Consider the following 23,575-nt stretch of genomic DNA (forward strand, 5'->3'; position numbering starts at 1 on the left):
AAAAAAAAAAAAAAAAAAAAAAACAGATGTTAAGCACATACACACAGAAAGATTTAGAGAGAGGCCTCCCAAAACATTACCCATGGAAAGAGGAAGTTTGGGGATTGCAGGTGCGAGGGAGGGTCACTATATCACCTGCTTCTCCAGTGCATTCCAGCACCCTTGGACTCAAAAGAGGCCCGGGGAAAACTGACCATCTGAGCCAGAGGTTCTCAAAAAGAGCAAAATCTCCCTCCCCTGGAAGCAAATCTGAGGACATGTTAGTTGTCATGTGGATGAAGAGGCCTAAAGTTCCCAGAAACTGACATTCCCAGAAACTCCCCACGTGACTTTCAAATGTCCTGCTTGGTGCTGGAAGGGTAGAAAAACCCCTTTGTAAACATCTGAGCCTAGAGCTCAGCTTCATTTTACACACAGACACTAAGGTTTTTGTTTTTTGTTTTGTTTTTTTAAAGACAAGGTCTCGCTCTGTCACCCAGGCTGGAGTGCAGTGGCACAAATCACTACAGTCTCAACCTCCTGGGCTCAAGCGATCCTCCAGTCTCAGCTTCCTGAGTAGCTGGGACTATAGGTACAGACCACCACACCGGGCTGTTTTTTTCTTGTTGTTGCTGTTGTTGTTTTGAGATGGAGTCTTGCTCTGTCGCCCGGTCTGGAGTGCAGTGGTGCAATCTTGGCTCACTACAACCTCCGCCTCCCGGGTTTAAGCGATTCTCCTGCCTCAGCCTCCCAAGTAGCTGGAATTACAGGTGCATGCCACCATGCCCACTTAAATTTTGTATTTTTAGTAGAGATGGGGTTTCACCATGTTGGCCAGGCTGGTCTCAAACTCCTGACCTCATGATCCACCCACCTCGGCCTCCCAAAGTGTTGGGATTACAGGCGTGAACTTCTGCTCCCGGCCTATATTGATTTTTAAAATAGCGTGTGTGGGTAGGTTATAATGAGCACATCAGAGGCTAAGGCTGTCAATCACTGTGACCAGGGTGGGAGGTGGTGACAGATCCCCATCAATGATGTGTGATGGCTTGGCCCCCTTTGGGAAGACCACATCCTCCTACGGTGGCTTAGGTAGAATACCACCAGTGACCAGCATGGGAGTCACTCTCCTAGGGGACTCCTGGACTGCCGGCTGTGGGCTGCGTCCGGCAGGGACCGGGGCTTAGTGGATTCAGCGAAGGTGAAGTGCCCACACCCAGTGGGTCTGGGTGGCTTGCTGGCCACACACCTGCCTCTGAGGCCCATCCTTTAGGCCTCTCTCCTGTCCAGTCCCTGCATCTGACCTCAGCCACCATCCCCACTGCCTTCACAGGTTATATGACTTCCGGCAACGGTCCTGACTTTTGACTCAGATTCCCTCTTGGCAAAACAGGACAATAACCACCTGGCCGCGAGGTCCCAACAAGACCGTGGCCCCAGGAGCCCAGCCCAGTTCTGAGAACTGGCAAGCGCTCGGGTCTTGGGCATGTGGTTGTCTTTACTAACCAGCAGGGCTGGGACCGGGACTGACATGGAGGCGGAGGCTGGTCAGGTTGGTGAGGAGCCGCTGGAAGTGGAACGGGGGCAGCGGAGGGGCCACATCCTCAGAGGTCTCCTGCAGGCTGGCGAGAGAAGTGGTCAAAGTGAGATCCCGACATAGGGTGGGGGTGCCACGGCTGGGGATGGGGTGCAGCCCCCCAGACCACAGGGGCATCTGAAATGTGCCCGGACCTCAGAGACCACCCCTCCCACCTCCCCATCTCTCAGGACAGAAGAGGATACTTACTGGAACCTGAGCTCTACCTCCCTGGGATGCCCGACATCCTGGGGGCCAGACAGGCTAGAGTGCCTCAGGGACAGGGCCAAGCCCGCCCCTTCCAGCCTCAGCTGCACAGGGAGTGGGGAGCCCCTGGGGGGCACCTGGAAGGTCAGGATGAGGGGCTGCCCATAGCTGAACCGCTGGTCTCCCAGGAACTTCTCTGAAGACAAAAGAAGGCTTTGACAGTCTTCATATGGTTAGCTTGATTTTAAAAGTCTATATTGATTTTATTGGCAACTAAACATTCAAACAAGATAAAAGTGCAGTGGGTAGAAAATCAAAAGCTCCCGGCACGGCAGACCCTGCAGGGGACCCGCCCACACCTCCGCAGCCCGTCCCCAGCTTCACAGGCGTGTGACCTGTGCAGTCACACACGCCCCCACACTTGGCTTCATGCTCTGCTGTGACCATCTTCACATTCTTAATGATTTTATCTTTGAACTAGGGTTTTAGAAGTGGTGTCCAATGGAACACGGAGTCCAAGCATGAACGGAGGGGATACACACACATGTGTGACCACAGAGGCTGCCGCCTGCTCGCGAGCAGCATTCACGATGCCCACGAACACGGAATTCCTAGGGAACACCCAGCAGCAGGAGTTTGGCGGGACTCCAGGTGACATTAAGGTAAGTGAGCTGGATGAGCGAGCAGATGCGCGCTGGGCCCCAGGCCACACCTTCCCTTCCAATCAGAACTTGCTCCAAACTTGGAAAGAAGGCACTGGTGTTCCGAGAAACACAAACCACGGAGAAGCCCTGTGCAGTACCTTCTGACTCATGTCACTTCCCTGTATCAATCAATCATTGCTTCGGAAGATCGTGACCCATGAGGAAAGAGCACAGGCCACCCTCCTTTCCCAGCAGTCTTTCCCTTACCTGTGAGAAAGCCACGGACGTGTGCCGTGTTAGTGGAACATGCATGTGTCAAAGAGTGAAATAAAAGTGGCTGGGCTTGTCGTGTGCAGTATTTCCACTGTCCTCGTAAGAACAAAATACGCAGCCGGGCGCAGTGGCTCACGCCTGTAATCCCAGCACTTTTGGAGGCCGAGGCGGGTGGATCACAAGGTCAGGAGTCCAAGACCAGCCTGGCCGAGATAGTGAAACCCCATCTCTACTAAAAATACAAAAAACTAGCCAGCTATGGTGGCGGGCATCTGTAATCCCAGCTACTCAGGAGGCTGAGGCAGGGAATTGCTTGAACCCGGAAGGCGGAGGTTGCTGTAAGCTGAGATCACATCATTGCACTCCAGCCTTGGCAACAGAGCAAGACTCCGTCTCAAAAGAAAAAAAAAAAAAGGTAAAATTCATGCTAATAACTTAATATGTTTCCTGCTAATAACTTAAAAATTTCCTTTACCTAGAATGGCATCAAATAGCAAACCAAAAAACACCATGACAAATAAAGGGCAAAATTGTAGGGAAAAACAAGTGTTTATATTTTAGTACCTTTAATGGTACTTCCCCCTATTTGGGAATTGGGGGGCAGTTTTCATTCTGCAGTGCACCCCTCAAATTCTGTAGTATGCCCCGCCACAGCTTCGGTGGGCAGCTCCTGATACACTGAGAGTCCCTGTGTCCCTCTGCCCCAGAGCGTTTCCTGGCTGGGGGAATTGCTCACCTGTGCAGAAGCAGCCTGAAGCAGGGAGCCCTGGGAGATGGTGGCCACATGCTCCGGCTGCACCCCGATTCAGCCTCCAGAATCAGTCACCAGCGCCAGTGCAATGCTCCCCCCCATCTTTTGCTACTCATGTTCTACACGTGAGATGGATCCACATACTGTTCCACAATCGGCAGTCTTTGTAAAGGCTGTGTCACAGTCCACCAATAGGCTACCCAGTCCCTCCTGGGACTGCCCCAAGCTTACACCACTAAATACTCCCATTTTTTTTTTTTTTTTTTTTTTTGAGACAGAGTCTTACTCTGTCGCCCAGGCTGGAGTGTAGTGATGCCATCTTGGCTCACTGCAACCTCCGTCTCCCGGGTTCAAGCAATTCTCATCTCAGCCTCCTGAGTAGCTGGGATTACAGGCATGCACCACCATGTCTGGCTAACTTTTTTGTATTTTTAGTAGAGATGAGGTTTCACCAGCCACCATTTCAGGCTGGTCTTGAACTCCTGACCTCAGGAGATCCACCCACCTCGGCCTCCCAAAGTGCTGGGATTACAGGTGTGAGCCATTGCGCCCGGCCTAAATACTTATCTTCACTCAGCTCCTGGTCTTTGCCCCCAAGTGCTCATAGGTGGACTACAGAAAGTGGACATGCTGGCCAGAGGGTCTGTGTGTTCATTCTCTCTGATGCTGTCACCAGCCAGCCCAGACGCTTGTTTCTGTGTCCCCTCCGTGAGCAACGGGCAGAAGCCTGGCTCCCCTGCCATGCCCTCACCTCCAGCTGCTCAGGGTGCCCTGGGAGCGGGCTGGCCTGAGAGCACCACGAGGACAGGCCGTCCATCCATCTCACCCCTGCAGTGTGCCCAACACCCAGCGAGCACTTCCTGCAGGAATAAGCCCCTCTTCTTCCATATGCCAGCAGAGTGGCCATGGAACAGAGTGTGTTTTTTGCTCATGGGACTCTGAGCTTGCAGCACCTGCCCCACGAAGGGCCCGAGGCCTCTGACTTCCTGGCTGCGGGGCACACGGCTCCTCAGCCATCTGTGACATCATCTCCCCAACCTCTCTGGGAGAGGGAGGGAGAGGGCAGAGCTGGTCCGGGGTGCTGGCAAGCCCTGAATCAGCCACAGTGGGGCTAAAGATGGGCTCTAGGCTCCGGGTTCTGGGACTGAGACAGTCGCCAGGAACTCACAGGTCCCCTCACTGTGGGGTGGAGAGGTCAGAATGATCAAGAACCTCCTTCCTTTTGCAAGAATGCTGTGGCCCTGGGCTTGGGGTGTGGTGGCCTGGTGGGCGACAGGCTGATGAAACACAGAGATTCTCTGGGCCATGACAGTGGCTATGGCTCTGTGGCACTGAAGAAGCCCTCCGTGATAAAGCTATGACCAGAAAAATGGGGGTTTCATCAGATACTGTGGTCTGGTGGCAGAATAACAGCCTCCCAAAGGCATCCACACCCTAATCCCTGGAATCTGTTTATATGGTGTGTTCTGTGGCAGGGGACATTTAGGTTGTTAATCAGCTGACCTGAGGTAGGAAGAGCATCTTGGGTTATCCAGCTGGGCCCTATCAATCATTTGGGCCCAGTTTAATGGTAAACACACAAGAGGGAGGCAGGGGAGTTGGAGCCAGTGATGGGGCATGAGACAAACTCGGCTGCTTTGAAGATGGAGGAAGGGGCCACGAGCCCAGGAATGCAGGCAGCTTCTAGAGGCCGGGAAAGGCAAGGAAGGGACTTTCCCATGGGCCTCCAGAAGGAACTCAGTCCTGCTGACACCTTGATGTTAGCACCGAGAGACCGATTTCTGACTTCTCCAGGACTCTAAAAGAATAAACTGGCATTGTTTTCAGCCTCTAATGTGTGGCGAGTTGTTTAGCAGCAGGAGGAACCGACACGGGGCAGTCAGCCCCCACCTGGTGCTGGAGGTACCTGGTGCTGTGAGCTCCTCCTCGTCTTCTGGGCTCAGGAGTACCCCATGTGGGCTCCATTGTGGGGGGTGCTCGGGGCCCCCCACACTTCTGGCCCACCAGCCTTCGGCTCCTAGACAGCAAACACAGACATCCCCCGATCAGTGTGAGGCCACAGAGGGTGGTCTCCAGGTGCCAGCCCTAGCTGGATCCTTGGGGTGGGAGGGAGCCTCAGGAGAAGCTAGAAAGCTCAGGGACCTGGCTCTGCTCGGGGCATGGTCAGGTCTGGAAGCCTGCCCTGCCCTTTCAGTGGGGTTTTGAGATCAACATGAAGACAGCCTGAAGACCCCCACATGGGTACCCTGGGACATCAGGGCATCTCTAATAGTACCAGACTTGACTTCATCTTCAGGGTCTCAGAGAACTTTCTCACCTGTGACCTCACGAACCCTGTCCTTCTAGTGACCCGTGTTATTAACACCATCACAGGCAGGGAGGCCACCTGGTTAGGAAGGGGTCCAGCCAGGACGGGAGCCCAGGCCTTCTGGTCCCCAGTGCCAGTCCAGTGCCTCCTCCCTCTGGCCACAGCAGTTAACACAGAGCACAGCCCAGCACACAGTGAGTGACCTTAAGGGGCTGCCTCTCCAGGGGACAGGGGGCAATGAGGCAGAGGCCAAACATCTGGGGCAGCCAAGGGGTAAGAAGAAAGGAACGTGGGGAAAGAGGTCAGAGAAAGGAAGATGTCAACATGAAGAGAAGTTTGCAGACAGGCATTTAGAAGAAACTAGGAGGCTGGGTGCAGTGGCTCAGGCCTGTAATCCCAGCACTCTGAGAGGCCAAGGTGGGCGGATCACCTGAGGTCAGAAGTTCGAGACCAGCCTGGCCAACATGGCAAAACCCTGTCTCTGCTAAAAATACAAAAATTAGTCAGGCATGGAAGCAGTTGCCTGTAATCCGAGCTACTCAGGAGGCTGAGGCAGGAGAATCGTTTGAACCTCGGAGGCAGAGGTTGCAGTGAGCTGAGATTACGCCACTGTACTCCAGCCTGGGTGACAGAGCAAGACTCTGACTCAAAAACAAACAAACAAAAAATCAGCCAGGCATGGTGGCTCACACCTATAATCCTAGCGCTCTTGGAAGCCGAGGCAGGTGGATCACGAGGTCAAGAGATTGAGACCATCCTAGCCAACATGGCGAAACCCTGTCTCTGCTAAAAAAAAAATAATAATAAATAATAAAAATCTAAAAACCACTCAGTTTTCTTTTTTTTTTTTTCTTTTTTTTTTTTTTGAGACAGAGTCTCACCCTCTCACTCAGGCTGGAGTGCAGTGGCGTGATCTCGGTTCACTGCAACCTCCACCTCCCAGGTTCAAGCAATTCTCCTGCCTCAGGCTCCTGAGTAGCTGGGATTACAGGAGCTGGCTACCATGTCTGGCTAATTTTTGTATTTTTAGCAGAGACGAGGTTTTGTCATGTTGGCCAGGCTGGTCTCAAACTCTTGACTTCAGGTGTTCCATCCCCCTCGGCCTCCCAGAGTGCTGGGATCACAGGCATGAGCCACTGTGTCCAGCCACAGTTTTCATTTCTAAGACAGCAAATATCCATGTAAACCACCCACATTAAACAAAAGCACTTTGGGGTCCTCAATAATGTTCACAAGCATAAAGGGATCCAGAGGCCGGGTGCAGTGGCTCACACCTGTAATCCCAGAACTCTGGGAGGCTGAGGAGGGTGGATCAGTTGAGGTCAAGAGTTCAAGACCAGCCTGACCAACATGGTGAAACCCCAGATCTGTACTAAAAATACAAAAATAAGCTGGGCATGGTGGCGGGCGCCTGCAGTCCCAGCTACTCAGAAGGCCGAGACAGGAAAATCACTTGAACCTGGGAGGCGGAGGTTGCAGTGAGCTGAGATCGTGCCATTGCACTCCAGCCTGGGCAACACAGTGAGACTCCATCTCGGAAAAAAAAAAGAGGAATCCAGAGACCAAAAAGTTTGAGAACTGCTGCCCAAGGGCAACTGTGAGACAAAATGAGATGATACCCCTGAAGGGCCGGCCACACCCAGTGCCTGGCCCAAGGTGAAAACAGATCATGACACTATTCTTAGGGTCTAGAAAATGAGTCCTGCCCAACGCTAACGCCCTAGACCCCCGGACCCAGGATCCAGACACGCTGTCCCGGTCCGCACATCTCTGGGTCCTGCCTTCTGCACGGTATCCAGCAGAGGGCGCGCGGCCCTCATGTCTGGGGCGCACCGGCGTGGGCCCTGAGGTTCTGCTCCAGCTGATGCCTCGCTCCTTTCTGGGGACAAGCAGAAAGTGGGGGGCGCTCTGTGGGACACAGCTGGGGCCCACGCAGCCTCTGGTTTAATGCAGAGCTCCGAGCTCTGCTGTTTTCCTCTTTAAAGATGCGGCTGTACAGCCGGGCGCAGTAGCTCAAGCCTGTAATCCCAGCACTTTGGGAGGCCGAGACGGGTGGATGACGAGGTCAGGAGATCGAGACCATTCTGGCTAACACGGTGAAACCCCGTCTCTACTAAAAAACACAAAAAACTAGCCGGGCGAGGTGGCGGGTGCCTGTAGTCCCAGCTACTCGGGAGGCTGAGGCAGGAGAATGGTGTGAACCCGGGAGGCGGAGCTTGCAGTGAGCTGAGATCCGGCCACTGCACTCTAGCCTGGGCGACAGAGCGAGACTCCGTCTCAAAAAAAAAAAAAAAAAGATGCGGCTGTACCACGTGGAGTCAGGGACCATGGTAGCGGCTGCCATAGTAGTTAAGCGCAAAACACAGTTGGGCGCTGACATTCATAATCCCAGCACTTTGGGAAGCCGAAGTGGGCGGATCACCTGCGCTCAGGAGTTCTCGACCAGCCTGGGCAACATGGTAAGACTCCGTCTGTACAAAAAAAATACAAAAATGAGCCGGGCATGGTGGTGCACACATGTGGTCCCAGCTACTCAGGAGGCTGAGGTGGGAGGATCACGGGAGCCCAGGGAGGTGGTGGCTGCAGTGAGCTGTGCATGATTGCACCACTGCACTTCAGCCTTGGTGACAGAGCAAGACCCTGTGTCCAAAAAAAAAAAAAAAAGGAGCAAAACTCAGGAGCTGATAAACTCAGTGCTCACAACTATTATGTGGCCTCAAGCAAGTGGCCTACCTTTTGTGGGTCTCAGTTACTTCATTATTAAAAGGAGAATGAGAATCCTTGCATGTGAGGTGCTCAGCGCAGTGCCTGGCATACAGCAGGTGCTCAATAAGTGGAGGCCAGGAGACTGAGCCTGAATTCCCAGTGTTTAGATATACCCAGTGTTTAGATATACCAAGGGAGGCCAGTCTCAATGGGGTGAGTGGAAATTCCCCTACAGGATACAAAAAGCGTCACGTACCCGGGCCCCAACCCCACCACGAGTATAAAGAGAAGAGTCAGAGACTGGGGAGGGAGCTGGGGGTCGCAGGTGGGCACTGGGGAGCCATCATCTCACCCCCGACCCCACCTAGGCTGTGCAGCCCTGTGGCTCCTCTCCTCAATGGGAGATCCACCAGTGCAAGATGTCCCCAGGGCAGGACCACCTGCCGCTAGGCTGGGAGCAGACCCTTGGGAGACGTCTGCAGGGGGCACCTCTTACCCTGGTGGAAATCGGTGAGGATGTGATGCACTTGGAACTGGGCAGTGGCCGTGCACACCTTGGAGTGGCCATAGCAGAAACAGCTGCTGCAGCCGACCGGATTGTGGGGCTGCAGGTTAAAAGTCCCAGGGCGACATCTGCAATGGAGGCAGGACATGCCCACCAGGGCCACGTGAACCAGCCAGGAAGGGGCGGGGCCAGGGTATCCCACCTGGACCAATGAGAGTCTAGAGTCACCGCAGAAACTTAGAAACAAAAGTTTTTCAGAAATCAGCCAGGAAGGGGCGGGACCAGGGTATCCCACCTGGACCAATGAGAGTCTAGAATCACTGTAGAAACTTAAAAACAAAATTTTTTCAGAATTCTAGAAGAATAGCAAGAACATTACAGATTGTTCCCATACCTGCTTCAGGCAGCCTCCCCTGATGCTGACATCTGACATTACCACTGTACATTTGTCAAAACTAAGTTAACTAAACTCCAGGCTTTATTTGGATTTTTTTCGTTTTTTTGAGACAGAATCTTGTTCTGTGGCCCAGGCTGGAGTGCAGTGGTGTAATCTTGGCTCACCACAGCCTCAGCCTCCCGGGTTCAAGAGATTCTCCTGCCTCAGCCTCCCGGGTAGCTGGGATTGCAGGCGCCTGCCACCATGCCCGGCTAATTTTTGTATTTTTAGTAGAAATGGGGTTTCACCATATGGGCCAGGCTGGTCTCGAACTGACTTCAGGCGATCCACCCGCCTCAGTCTCCCAAAGCGCTGGGATTACAGGCTTGAGCCACCACACCCAGCGACTTTATTAGGATTTCTCCACTTTTTCCTCTAATGTCTGCTTTCTGCTGCAGGATCCCATCCGGAACGTGGCGCTGCATTTAGCGGTATCCTTGTTCTCCTCCAACCTATCACCGCTTCTCGGTCTTTCCATATCTGCCACTATCTTGACACTTTTTGAAAAGCACTGATCAGGTATTTTTAGAATACCTGATGTTCCTCATGATTAGACCAGGGTTATAGGCTTGGGAAAGAAATACACAGTGGTGAAGTGCCCTTCTTGTCACATCACGCGGGAGCACGGGAAACCCACATGACATCCGAGCGATGCTGACTTTCATCACCTGCTGAGGGTGCTGTCTGCCAGTCTTCTCCACTGTGCAATCACCACGGTCCAATGATTAGAAGCAAGTCAGTGAATAGGCCGGGCGCGGTGGCTCACGCACTTTTAAAAAAACTATTATTTATTATTTTTATTTTTTTATGTTTTATTTTTACATTTTTTGAGACGAAGTCTCGCTCTATTGCTCAAGCTGGAGTGCAGTGGTGTGATTTCAGCAGCCTCTGTCTCCCGGGTTCAAGCGATTCTCCTGTCTCAGACTCCCGAGCACCTGGGACTACAGGTGTGCACCACCACGCCCGGCTAATTTTTGTATTTTTAGTAGAGACAGGGTTTCACTATGTTGGCCAGGCTAGTCTTGAACTCCTGACCTCGTGACCCACCCACCTCGGCCTCCCAAAGTGCTGGGATTACAGGCATGAGGCACTGCGCCCAGCGGGCTCACGCACTTTGGGAGGCTGAGGTGGGTGGATCACCTGAGGTCAGGAGTTCGAGACCAGCCTGGCCAACGTGGTGAAACCCTATCTCTACTAAAAACACAAAAATTAGCCAGACATGGTGGTAGGCGCCTATAATCCCAGCTACTCGGGAGACTGAGGCAGGAGAATCACTCGAACCTAGGAGACAGAGGTTGCAGTGAGCCGAGATCACACCACTTCACTCCAGCCTGCGCGAAAGAGCGAAACTCCATCTCAAAAACAAAAACAAACAAACAAAAAAAGCAGCAAGTCACTAAATGCAGCCCAGTCTCAAAAACAGGGGCATTAAGCTCGACTTCCTGGAGGGAAGAGTATCAAAGAACCCATGGACAGATGTTCAAGCCACCCCAGTAATTAAAAGATATTTTGAGGCTATGCAAATATCCCCCCTTTCCTTAAAGTTCTGCCCACCAGTGTCAGCATTCATCAGCAGCTCTTGCCTGTAGCAATTCCCGCTGTGAGGTTTGAACAGTGGTTTTCTAGTTCTTTCGTTTCCACATTCATCACTTGGAATTCTTCTGCAAGGAAGGTTTGTCCCTTAACCCCTATCTATTTATGTATTCAATCATCTATTTACATCAGGATGGATTTGTGGATTTGACTTCATTCTCTGGGTTATAATCCAATACTATCGTTGTTTATTTTGTTGCTCAAATGGTTTCAGCCCTGAGAGCTCTTTCATGTCGGCTCCTGTGTCCTTTTGACATGGGACTGCATTCTGGTTTGGGTTGTTTGGTTTGTGTCTGCTTTTCAGCATTTCCTTGCTTCCTGGCACTATAAGACGCCTTGGACTTATCTTGTCTTTTTCCAGCCCCAGCCCCAGAATCAGCCACTTCTCCAAGCAGCTCTGGGGAATGTCAGACACAAAGCCAGGAAGAAGAGATAGTGTGTACCCGAGGAGCTAAACCCATGTTTGTCTGCTGGCTGCACTGCTGGAGCTTGAAGGCCTCCTGAACACTTGAAAGAGGAAGTTTATTAACTTCATGGCATTGGGAGAGCCCCCTTTGACTTGCAGAGCTTCAGATGCTCCATTTGTACCATGATCAGACTGCAAAGATGGCAGACAGGCTCAAAACCCAGCTCAATGGGTAGGGGCTTCCTGAAGCAGGGTGTTAAGAAGGATCCTGAGGTTATAGTAGGGCTCATGGCCAAGACTGTTGTGCCCCATTAGTGATGTCTGTTGTGGGTGTGAAAGGGGAGGGTTGTGATAGTGTTCCCTTAGTGATGTCTGCCATGGGTATGCCATTAGTGATGTCTGCCGTGGTGTCAAAGGGGAGGGTTGATAGTGCTCCATTAGTGATGTCTGCTGTGCGTATGAAAGGGGAGGGTTGTGACAGTGCTCCCTTAGTGATGTCTGCCGTGGGTATGCCATTAGTGGTGTCTGCTGTGGGTGTGAAAGGGGTGTGTTGAGAGTGCTCCATGAGTGATGTCTGCTGTGGGAGTGAAAAAGAAGGGTTGTAGTAGTGCTCCATTAGTGATATCTGCAATGGCTACGAAAGGGAACAGTTGATAGGGCTCCATTAGTGATGTCTGCCGTGGCTGTGAAAGGCAAGGGTTGATAGTGCTCCATTAGTGATGCCTGCTGTGGGTATGAAAGGGGGAGGTTGTGATAGTTCTCCCTTAGTGATGTTTGCCATGGTTATACCATTAGTGATGTCTGCTGTGGGTGTGAAAGGGGTGCATTGACAATGCTCCATGAGTGATGTCTGCCATGAGTGTGAAAAGGGAGGGTTGTGATAGTGCTCCATTAGTGATATCTGCTGTGGGTAAGAAAGGGGAAGACTGTGGTAGTGCTCCTTTAGTGATCTTTACCATGAGTATACCATTAGTAATGTCTGCTGTGTGTGTGAAAGGGGTACTGACAGTGCTGCATGAGTAATGTCTACCGTGAGTGTGAAAAGGGAGGACTGTGACAGGGCTACATTAGTGATGTCTGCCGTGGGTGTGAAAGGGTTGTGATAGTGCTCCATTAGTGGTGTCTGTCATGGGTGTGAAAGGGGAGGGTTGATAATACTCCATGAGTGATGTTTTGCTGTGGGTGTGAAAAGGGCGGGTTGTGATAGTGCTCCATTAGCTATGTCTGCAGTGAGTGTGAAAGGGGAGGGCTGTGATAGTGCACCATTAGTGATGTCTGCCACAGCATGTGGTAGTACGAGCACCATGTATTTGCTATCCCTGGATTAGATGGTCTCTCCTATTCTTCCAGCTTTTTCTTTTCAGGATTCTAAGCTAAGACATGTATTTTCTCAGCTTATAAATGATCAGTGGTGTTGGATCAAAGCATAAACAGTGCCATAAAGCTTTTGAGTAACTTCCTGTATGACAGATACATGGTGTTCCAGGAAGGGCACAGGGTAACAAGGTCACCCAAGTCCATGAAGACTGTGCCCCTTGCTCCTCCCTGCACTCCACAGCTTTGGTACCTCATCAGTGAGCCCCCAGGTCACTTCCAGCAAGCTTACTGCTGGATTAGCTCACACACCTGTCACATAAGTTGCCTTCCACATTCTCTTTGCAGGGGCAGCGCCCACTGCGGGGGTCACAGGTGTCCAGGCTGCCAGCAGGATTGCAGGTGCAGGGTCTGCCAAAGAGACAGGACAAGGGGAAAATGTGCAATGAGCAACTTCAGAGTGGGAACAGCTCATCCTAGGAAGGGAGCATTCCCGGCTCCCAACATCAAGAGTGAGGCTGATGCAGGAGTCTCACCTGACTTTACTGTTCCCATCTTGCCAAGGAAATGACCCATCCATCCCTGGTACAGTGGCCCATCTGCCCAGTCAGCACACACCATCCAGGACCCTTCCATCTTCATCCATGCACTCACTCGTCATCCATGAACCAATCTCTTTTCTTTTCTTTTCTTTCTTTCTTTTCCTTTTTCTTTCTTTTCTTTTCTTCTTTCTTTCTTTCCCTTCCTTCCTTCCTTTCCTCCCTCCCTCCCTCCTTCCTTCCTTTCTTTCTTTTTTTTTTTTTTTGAGACAGAGTCATACTTTGCCACTCAGGCTAGAGTGCAGTGTCACGATCTCGGCTCACTGCAACCTCTGCCTCCTGGGTTCAAGTGATTCTCCTGTCTCAACCTCCCGAGTAGCTAGAATTACAGTCATACACCACCACGCCCAGCTAAATTTTGTATTTTTAGTACAGACAGAGTTTCGTGATGTTGGCTAGACTGGTCTTGAACTTGTGACCTCAGGTGATCCACCTGCCTCAGCCTCCCAAAGTGCCAGGGTTACAGGAGTGAGCCACCGTGCCCGGCCTCCATGAATCTTTCTATCTATCCCCTCACTCCTCCATCCACTTATTCATCCTTCCATCTTTCTGTCCAGCAGCCACCTATCCACCCATTCATTCACCCATCCATGCATCTTTCCATCCCTCCCTCCATCCATCCACTCATCTAACAAGACATGGTTCCTCCCTAGTGAATCCCACAGTCCAGTGTAGACAGACAGATCACACAGACCCTGTACCACGATACGTGTTATGGGAGATGTACGAGAGGCTGTGCCCGCACTGCAGGGCCTCTGACTCAGCCTGGGGGTGCAGGCGAGGGGCAGGTGGGAGGGAAGGCATCCAGAGACGGGGGCCCCTCAGCTGAGACCTGAAGAATGAGCAGGAGGCTGTGAGCTACAGGCTGGGGAGAGGGGGCAGGGCTGGGAAGTGTGGCACGTGCAAAGGTCCAGAGGTGAGAAAGACCCCAGGGAAACAGCCAGGCCCCATCTCATGGTCAGTTTTATGCCCAGAACCACCAAATATTTTACGAGGAATCGGAGATCTCCTAGATATCCCCAACGTGTTTCTACTGCCTTTCAAGTATACAAGGATGCCTGTTATTAACCAAAGCAAGTTCACTTAAAAGTGCTTCTGGGCCGGGCGGGGTGGCTCATGTCCGTCATCAGCATTTTGGGAGGCCAAGGAGGGTGGATTACCTGAGCCCAGGAGCTCGAGACCAGCCTGGGCAACATGGCGAAACCCCATTTCTAGCAAAAAATACAAAAATTAGCCGGGTGTGGTGGTGCACATTTGTAGTCTCAGCTACTCAGGAGGCTGAGACAGGAAGATCACTTGAGTCTGGGAGGCAGAGGTTGCAGTGAGTAGAGATCACGCCACTGCACTCCAGCCTCGGTGACAGAGCAAGCTCCATCTTAAAAAAAAAAAAAAAAATAGAGATACTGGGCATGGTGGTGCATGCTTGTAATCCCAGCTACTCAGAAGGCTGAGGCAAAGAATTGCTCGAACCGGGGAGGCAGAGGTTGCGGTGTTGCATTCCAGCCTGGTCAACAAAGCAAGAATCTGTCTCAAAAAAAAAAAAAAAAAAGTGCTTCTAAATTTATCATAGCTTTTTTGTTTTGTTTGTTTTTTGACCACTGTATACTTTCTCAATCAAGTGATGGCAAATCTGTTGGGGTAAGGTCCAGACCCCAGGAGCCCCTGCTCCTCTTTCCCCTCAGCTGTCCCACTGGGTACCAGACTCAGAGTACCCAGATGACACTCAGCCTCTCCCACCCCACTCCCCCACACTGCATGCCCTGTTATCCAGAGGCCCAGAGAACCCCAAGGGTCAGCCTTCACCCCTTCTTCCTCTTCGACCCCCTGGTCACCATGTCCTGTCAGCTCCTCCTTGCACTAGGCTCTGGAATCTGCCCTGCTCTCCTTCTCCACAGTCAAATCCCCAAGCACGCTGCCCAGGTGTTTCTGCTGTAGCCTCCACTCAGCCTCCTCCTCACCCACTCCTGCTTCCCACCGATCCACAGCTCCTCCAGAGGCCCCCCGTGCCCCCCGTGCCCCCCGCCCCACCTCAAACACCCATCCTTCCCCTCTCCCTGCACTTATGCAGCACCTCCTGCAGGAAGCCTGCCCTCCACCTGCAAGATCCGCCGAGCTGCCACAGGGCTCAGCCTGGTCTCATTATGGTCTGTTTTTGTCTCTTGGCCTCCCCAGTCCTCACCAGGATTAGGGCAAGGTAGCTGCAGACAGGAAGGGATGGGGAGGGGAGGCACTACCGACAGCCTGTCCCTCCTGCTTCTTGTCATTCCGTGCAATGTGTCCATACGAGGCCGCCCCTCGCCCTCACCTGCAGCCTCCCTCGCTGAGCGAGTGGAACCCGGGCAGACAGCGATCACACTTCCAGCCAGTCACAGTGGGCTTGCAGGCGCAGGTGCCTGTGTCATCGCACTGGAGGTGTAGGGAGCCTGGGAGAGGAAGGGCACAGGGCAGTGGAAGCCAGGAGGGGCGGGGGTTGGAGGCCGGGGATGTAGAGCCCACTCACCTGCCGAATGGCAGTCACAGGGCTGGCATGGCATCCGTGGGTCCCAGTGATAGAAATTCTCCTGACAGCGCTCACAGTGTGGCCCGGCTGTGTGGTCACGGCAGTGGTGACAGCGGCCGCCGTGGCCTGTGCTGCGGAAGAGCTCCCGATCGAACGTGCATTCCTCGGAGCGGCCACTGCAGTTGCAGGCTGTGGGCAGGAGTGGGGAAAGGTGTGTGAGTCCCCTGTGATGTGGTTGGAGGGGGCATCTGTGCCAGTCAGCCTCCCTGTGCTAAATGAGCAGGCAGAGCAAAGAGAAGGGCAAGAGCATGGTCCAGAATGGAGTTCAGGCCCAGCTTGATCAAGGTCAGAGACACTCTTTTTTTTTTTTTTTTTTTTTGAGATGGAGTCTCGCTCTGTCGCCCAGGCTGGAGTGCAGTGGCCGGATCTCAGCTCACTGCAATCTCCGCCTCCCGGGTTTACGCCATTCTCCTGCCTCAGCCTCCCAAGTAGCTGGGACTACAGGTGCCCGCCACCTCGCCCGGCTAGTTTTTTTGTATTTTTTAGTAGAGACGGGGTTTCACCGTGTTAGCCAGGATGGTCTCGATCTCCTGACCTCGTGATCCGCCTGTCTCGGCCTCCCAAAGTGCTGGGATTACAGGCGTGAGCCACAGCGCCCGGCCAAAACAGGACACTCTTAAGAGCAAACGGGACACCGTTAGTAAATACACCGAAACAACGGGCAGAAAGAGGACCCTCCCAGGCAACCAGGATATACACCCAGATAGACGGGCACTGATCAGAGGCTGCCTGCCTTCTGGAGTGGCAGCATGGCTCACTCCAAAATCTACTGTAGGTCCTCCAAGCCATAATAACAGTGTGAACCTCACTATTGTGTGAGGTCACTCAGGGGTACAGAAAGCACAAGTCACCTTTCGTTTCCCCATTAAATCATTTTTAAAAGTCTCTGTGGGGGACTGGCTCTGTCTTGGCTCCCAGAGTGAGCTCAGGGGTACATCCATGAAAGGTGCGGAGCCACGTACACCTGCCACCCTCATGCTGCCCACAGGCCAGACGGCAAGCAAGCAAACCCCCTGCAGGTGCAGGGCTGGGACAGGAGAGGCAGGGGGCTTTGGGAGCTGAAAGAAGGGGCCCCTGCGGCTGTGCTGGGGTGGTGGGACAAGGCTTCCCAGAAGAAGTCACAGCCATGGCCGGGCGCGGTGGCTTACGCCTGTAATCCCAGCACTGGCTAACACAGTGAAACCCTGTCTCTACTAAAAATACAAAAAAAAAAAAAAAAAAAAAAATTAGTCGGGCGGGGGGGGGGGGGCCTGTAGTCCCAGCTACTTGGGAGGCTGAGGCAGGAGAATGGCATGAACCCAGGAGGCGGAACTTGCAGTGAGCCAAGATCGCACCACTGCACTCCAGCCTGGGCGACAGAGCAAGACTCCGTCTTAAAAAAAAAAAAAAAAAAGTCACAGCCGTGCTGAATCTGAAGGCTGAGCAGTGAGGAATAGGCCAGGCAGAGGAAGAGTGAGCGGGAAGGGCATCACAGACACAGGCAAAAGCCCAGGGGATACCCCACTTCCAGAGATAGAAGCATGGCCTGGTGTGGGTGTGCCATGAGGCTGCAGGCGGCATGTCGCATGATGGCAGGGAAGCGGGGACATTGTGCAGTGGGGGCCTGCAGTGCAGAGGCAGTTGTGAAGTCAGAGGCTAGCAGAGCTTGCTCCAGGGAAGCTGGGCTGCCGTGGTCAGTGGACGTTAGCTGGGAGCAAAGGGGGAGCCGTGGGAAGGTTTAAGCAGGGGATGGATGTTATTAAATTTGTCCTTTAGAAAGCCCTAGCCCAGTGCCATGGCTCACACCTGTGATCCCAGCACTGTGGGAGGTAAGGTAGGAGGACTGTTTGAGCCCAGGAGTTTGAAGACCAGCCTGAGCAACAGTGAGAGACGATCTCTACAAAATATTGCTTGGCATGGTGATATGTGCCTGTAGTCTCAGCTACTCTGGAGGCTGAGGTGGGAGGAAAACGCACCCAGGAATTTGAGGCTGCAGTGAGCTATGACTGTGCCACTGCACTCTAGCCTGGGTGACAGAGTGAGGCCTTGTTTCAAGAAAAGAGCCTTAGCTGTAGGCAGGGGAGGGCTGGGGGCATGGAGAGCAGGGAAGAGGAAACTTCAGATGTGCAGGGAGAGGAGGCAGGCCCAGGCCCAAGGCATCGGCTGCAATGGACAGAAGTTAGACAGACTGGAGTGATGCGGATGGGCAGAATTCAGGGCTCGGGGCTGTCTCAGCTGCGGGTGAGGGTGGGGATGAAGGGTCAAGCATGAAACCCTGGCTCCCAAGCTGCTGACTGAGAGACACAGACGTGAGCACAGGGCTGAGGACATGGTAGAAGCAGTCTGGCCACTGTGTCCCCACCGCGGAGACAGCAGCAGGCTGGGACGGTGGAAGCCAGCCAGCAAAGCTTCCTTGGCCCCAGGACTCCCTGGTGGAGGTAGGCCAGCAAGGGCAGCTCCTGCAGACAGCGCCCCACCCTCAGAACAAGCCGCCCCCCACCCCTCCCCGCCCAGCCCTGGTTATGGTCGCCAATGGCCCAGGCCCAAGAAGACAGCCGGGCCCAGAGGCCAAGCTGCCCGCCCAGCGAGCCTGGCGGGCCTGTGAGTGAAGATGTGCTCCTGCCAGCAGCACCAGCACCAGCTGGGATCCGGTGCCCAGCAACAGTGGCTGTGCATGGAGAGCCTGGAGGAAACCAGGCTGTCTGGGCACAGGGTGGGTCTTGCAGCCGGCGCCGTAGCCAGAAGGGAAGTCAGGGGGTCCCTGCTCTCGGCCTGTGTCCCTGGAGAAGACATGATGGCATCATCCTCTCTCCAGCGCTTCTCTGAGGTTAGGTGGTCAAAGCCACATCACATGGGGGCTGGGACACCGAAGAGCTGCCTGGGGGCCCGTGGAAGAGTCTGGGTGGGCCGTCAGCATCCCCTTGCTTGTGGGGTAGCCTGGTTCTGATTAACTGCTGGGGCGGGAGCGGTTAACACAAAGAAGTCAGTCAGGGACCTTCCGGCCCTCCCACCACAGGCGCCTCTGCATGGGTTTGTTCCAGAGCTCAGCAGCACACTCAGTTCTCTGCTACTGCTGCCCCCAGGGCACATAGTAGGTGTTCAGTGAGGGCCAAGATTGAGCTACTTAGTGGAGGACAGACTGAGGCTTAAATGCACCCCCTCCCCAGGCTCCCCTTCCGCTCATCATCATCTCTGCAGTAGCCCAGAGACCCCGAGCTGCCCCTCCCGGCGTACCCAGGAGGAGCCACCACTGTGAGGTTTCGGGGGAGTTCGTTTCCCCACCTGCAACACCAGCCTCAGGTCCCTGATGCCCCGTGACACTCACGCAGACACTCGTGGGCGGCCTCAGCGGTGCCCCGGGCCCACGGACGGTCCTGGAAGAAGGGCAAGCAGCGCTCACAGTCCGTGCCGGTGGTGTTGTGCTGGCACCGGCAGGCCAACTGGCCCGCCGTGTCGGGGCCACACTCGCTGGCATGCCCGTTGCACTTGCACCTGGGAAAAGACAGGGAGGAGGAAGGGGACCCGCAGGTGCCGGCAGGGCAGACAAGGTATGAGCCAGACTCCACCCTCAATCTTGGCCCTCACTGAACACCTACTATGTGCCCTGGGGGCAGCAGTAACAGAGAACTGACTGTGCTGGTGAGCTCTGGAACAAACCCATTCCATCTTCACCAGCCTGGTCCCACCCCCATATAATGGGTGGGCAAAGTGAGGCACGGAGAAGCTGCCCAAAGCCACCAGCTAGCAAGTGCCCGCCACAGAAAGCTTCTACCTGGCAGGAGCCCCACCTGGGGGCTGAGAGGGACCCAGGAAGAAGTCACCTTAGTCTCCTGAGTAGAGAGTGGGCCGGCAGTCACAGCAGCACAGGTGTGGGGGGCTGAGGGGACCGCCTCCAGCAGCTATCCCTTAACTGTGTCCCAAAGGGCAGGAAAGAGGGTACCCCAAACAGGGACAGCCCCTGAGTCCCTCCAAATCCCCTGTGAGTCTATGTCTGATATGGTTTGGATCTGTGTCCCCACCAAATCTCATGTCAAACTATAATCCCCTGTGTTGGAGGTGGGGCCTGGGTGGGAGGTGATCGGATCACGAGGTTGGAATTCTCCTGAATGGTTTAGCATCCTCCCCGCTCGGCACTGTAAAGTGAGTGAGTTCTCATGAGATCTGGTTGTTTAGCAGTGTGTGGCACCCACCCCTCTGCCCCACCCTGTCCCCTGCTCTCTCTCTTGCTCCTGCTCTGGCCATGTGATGGGCCTGCTCCTTCTTCACCTTCCACCATGATTTTAAGTTGTAAGTTTCCTGAGGCCTCCCCAGAAGCCAGGCAGATGCCAGCACCGTGTTTCCTGTACAGCCCATGGAACTGTGAACCAATTAAACCTCTTTTAATAAATTACTGTCAGCTGCATGTGGTGGCTCATGCCTGTAATCCCAGCACTTTGGGAGGGCAAGGTGGGCGGATCACCTGAGGTCAGGAGTTCGAGACCAGCCTGACCAACATGGAGAAACCCAGTCTCTACTAAAAATACAAAATTAGCCAGGTGTTGCAGCGCATGCCTATAACCCCAGCTACTCTGGAGGCTGAAGCAGGAGAATCACTTGAACCTGGGAGGCAGAGGTTGCAGTGAGCCGAGATCGTGCCATTGTATTCCAGCCTGGGCAACAAGAGTGAAACTTCGTCTTAAAAATAAATAAATAAATAAATAAATAAATAAATAAATAAATAACCAGCCATCTCAGGTGTTTACAGCAGTACAAGAACGGGCAAATACAGCATCTTTGAGCGCAGCCCCGGCCTGTGTCCCCATTCCACACACAGGGTCAAGAGACGGGTGGAATCAGGCAGGAACAGGGGTGCCCTGGGAGCCCGCGGCATGGTCGGCAGAGCCTGAACCTGTGAGTGATTGTCCCTGTCCCCACCACTGTCCCTGTCCCAAGCTGTTCAGAGGCCATGGCTTCTGCCCCTGGCCAAGGCAATAGCTTCTCCCTAGAGCCTCACCGGAGGTGGGAGGGACATTAGTGTCCCCATTTCACACAGGAGGCATCAGGCTCAGGCCTTGGAACTGACAGATGCTAAGTGGCTGAGCTGGACCTGAAGCCCGTCCTCGCCGACTCCACGTGGACCCTGAGCTCCTGGACACTCCTCTGTGGCCACTCGGTGGCTCCCCTAAGCCACGTTCCACGCTCTACCCTCAGCGGGTGTTGACAAATCGCCAACTGCTGTTGGGACTCCAGGTGCTTTAGCTGATATGGGGACACAGTGTGTGGTAGGGCACGCGGCACGGCTTCCACTCAGGGCCCAGGTTAGGCAGGCAGCACCCCAGGGTTTCCTGGGGTGAGGCAGGCGCCAGGCAATCCTGGGACAGTGGTCACCAGGGAAGTGACAAAGGACTGCCCCTGCCTTGGAGGGGATGCTGCAACCTGCCCTGTGAAGCCCTCTGACCCGGGAAAGGAGAGTGAGACCCCACGGGCTCCACTGTGAACACAGGTTGTTGGGGCCACCTGTCCCCTGCCGTGAGCAGCCTGCCCCAGCCAGCTGCGGTCTGAGGGTGGTCTGGCTCTGGCAGCTGGAACCTGGATGTCCTCTGGCCCAAAGTCCCCTGACAGCAGGCACTGGAGCTCACGGCCGCCTTCCCCAGGGAGCTCCTCCCGCTGACTCACATAGGAGGGCAGGTTGGAGCAGGGGGATCCTCATGGCCGTAGGGGCTCTCAGTGACGAGCCCTGACCTTCCCTGGAGCTCAGACACCCAAACAGGCATTTGAGCCTCATGCTTCCCCCTTCTCCATCTCTCTAATGCCATCCAAGTGCGTCTGAACTGTGGAGGCCCAGAGTCCGGTGTCATCCCTGCTTCCCACTCCCACGGCCCATGGTTCACACACAGAGCTGTGTTTCCGTCCTCAATCGCGTTCAGACCCATGCTCCCCCCACCCCAGCTCTCTGGCCCAAGCTGCCACCTCCTGCCCTGATTCCTGACATTCGACTTCCTCTCTCCTCTTATCCGCCCCACTTGGCTGTCAGGGGTTTGGGGGTGTTTTAAAAATCTGACTCTGTTACTACCCTGACCAAATCCTTCCACAGCTTCCTCTTGACTGCCAGGTGAGGCTAAACCTGCCCAGGCCCCGACACTCTGCCAATCTCTCCATGTCTGCCCGCCTACCCTTCACCCAGCCACATTGGCCATCCCCTGGTCCTCAACCCCAGCCTTCCCACTCCCGGGTCCCGTCTGCAGCGCCAGCTCCTGTCCTCCCCGACCCCAGGCACACGCTGTCCCTTTGCTCCCCTTCCTTGTCATCCTGGCGCGGGCTGATGTGTTCACTGGGGAGCAATCTGATCAGTGTCTGCCGTCCCCATGTGACTGGGGCAGGAAAGCACCTGTTTTCCTCTCTCCTTTCAAAGAAAACTGAGAAACATTGACGTGGAAGACGTTCGTGCCTCCCTCGTCCCACAGCCCTCCCTGGGCACCCACTGCCAGGTGGCCATGTGCAAGACAGGCCCTGAGACTTGAGGTGAGAGATGGGCCTCTTCCTCCTGGGCAGCCCCTGCTTCGTGGAGGGGACAGATGTTGGAGGAGAGACAAACTGCCCAGGGCACTGATGGGTGCTAAGGGTGTGTAGGACCAGGACCAGGACCAGGACCAGGGGCCAGAGAGGAGCCAGTAACATTCCCATACTAGAAAGGGGAAGGGGGCTGTGGCTCACGCCTGTAATCCCAGCCCTTTGGGAGGCCGAGGCAGGCAGATTACCCGAGGCTGGGAATTCAAGACCAGCCTGACCAACATGGAGAAACCCGGTCTCTACTAAAAATATAAAATTAGCTGGGCGTGGTGGTGCACGCCTGTAATCCCAGCTACTCCGGAGACTGAGGCAGGAGAATTGCTTGAACCTGGGAGGCAGAGATTGCAGTGAGCCGAGACTGCGCTACTGCACTCCAGCCCGGGCAACAAGAGCAAAACTCCTTCAGAAAGAAAGACAGCGAGAGAAGGAAGGGAGGGAGGGAGGGAGGAAAGAAAGTAGGAAGAGAGGGAGGGAGGAAAGAAGGGAGGGAGGAAAGGAGGGAGGGAGGAAAGGAGGAAGGGAGGGAGGAAAGAAGGGAGTGAGGGAAGGAGGAGCTTTTTCAAAAATGGACAAAAACAAAGAAGAAAGATGTCTACAATTTGAGTCTTTGTTAATGCCCCTAGCTAGAAAATAAAGAATCAATGGTAAAGGACTGTGAAAGGTCCACTGAATTGGCTCTAACAAAGCTGTAGAAATAGAGCAAGAAAAGATCAGTGATACTGAAGTTAAAGAAGCAGTTTCCATATGAAATTATGGTTTAAAGAGATTCACAGAAATTAGACACAAAGAATACAGAGGAAATGTTTTGTGATTTGGTGAGAAGGAAACTACAACACAGTTTCAGTACACTGGTGAAGACTGAAGTCAGATTTAAGAAAATTAAGGCCAGGCGCGGTGGCTCAAGCCTGTAATCCCAGCACTTTGGGAGGCCGAGACGGGAGGATCACGAGGTCAGGAGATCGAGACCATCCTGGCTAACACAGTGAAACCCCGTCTCTACTAAAAATACAAAAAAAACTAGCCGGGCGAGGTGGCGGGCGCCTGTAGTCCCAGCTACTCAGGAGGCTGAGGCGGGAGAATGGCGCAAACCCGGGAGGCGGAGCTTGCAGTGAGCTGAGATCGGGCCACTGCACTCCAGACCGGGCGACAGAGCGAGACTCCGCCTCAAAAAAAAAAAATAAAATAAAATA

The 23,575-nt window shown here is 53.9% G+C and overlaps 1 protein-coding gene across 1 annotated transcript in view; it reads right to left on the reverse strand.

The window, feature by feature from the left end:
• LAMC3 (laminin subunit gamma 3) overlaps positions 1-23,575 on the reverse strand; it is a gene marked incomplete at its 5' end in the record, with an annotated part of 87,173 nt that overhangs the window by 39,884 nt on the left and 23,714 nt on the right. The window contains 8 exon segments of the mRNA XM_017849893.1: positions 1,486-1,601; positions 1,766-1,958; positions 5,337-5,447; positions 8,941-9,077; positions 13,011-13,109; positions 15,603-15,720; positions 15,798-15,986; positions 19,162-19,328. Coding sequence (XP_017705382.1) covers positions 1,486-1,601; positions 1,766-1,958; positions 5,337-5,447; positions 8,941-9,077; positions 13,011-13,109; positions 15,603-15,720; positions 15,798-15,986; positions 19,162-19,328 — 1,130 coding nt within the window.

The sequence above is a fragment of the Rhinopithecus bieti genome, unplaced genomic scaffold (assembly GCF_001698545.2).
Source record: "Rhinopithecus bieti isolate Rb0 unplaced genomic scaffold, ASM169854v2 scaffold_31823, whole genome shotgun sequence".
Taxonomy (NCBI): domain Eukaryota; kingdom Metazoa; phylum Chordata; class Mammalia; order Primates; family Cercopithecidae; genus Rhinopithecus; species Rhinopithecus bieti.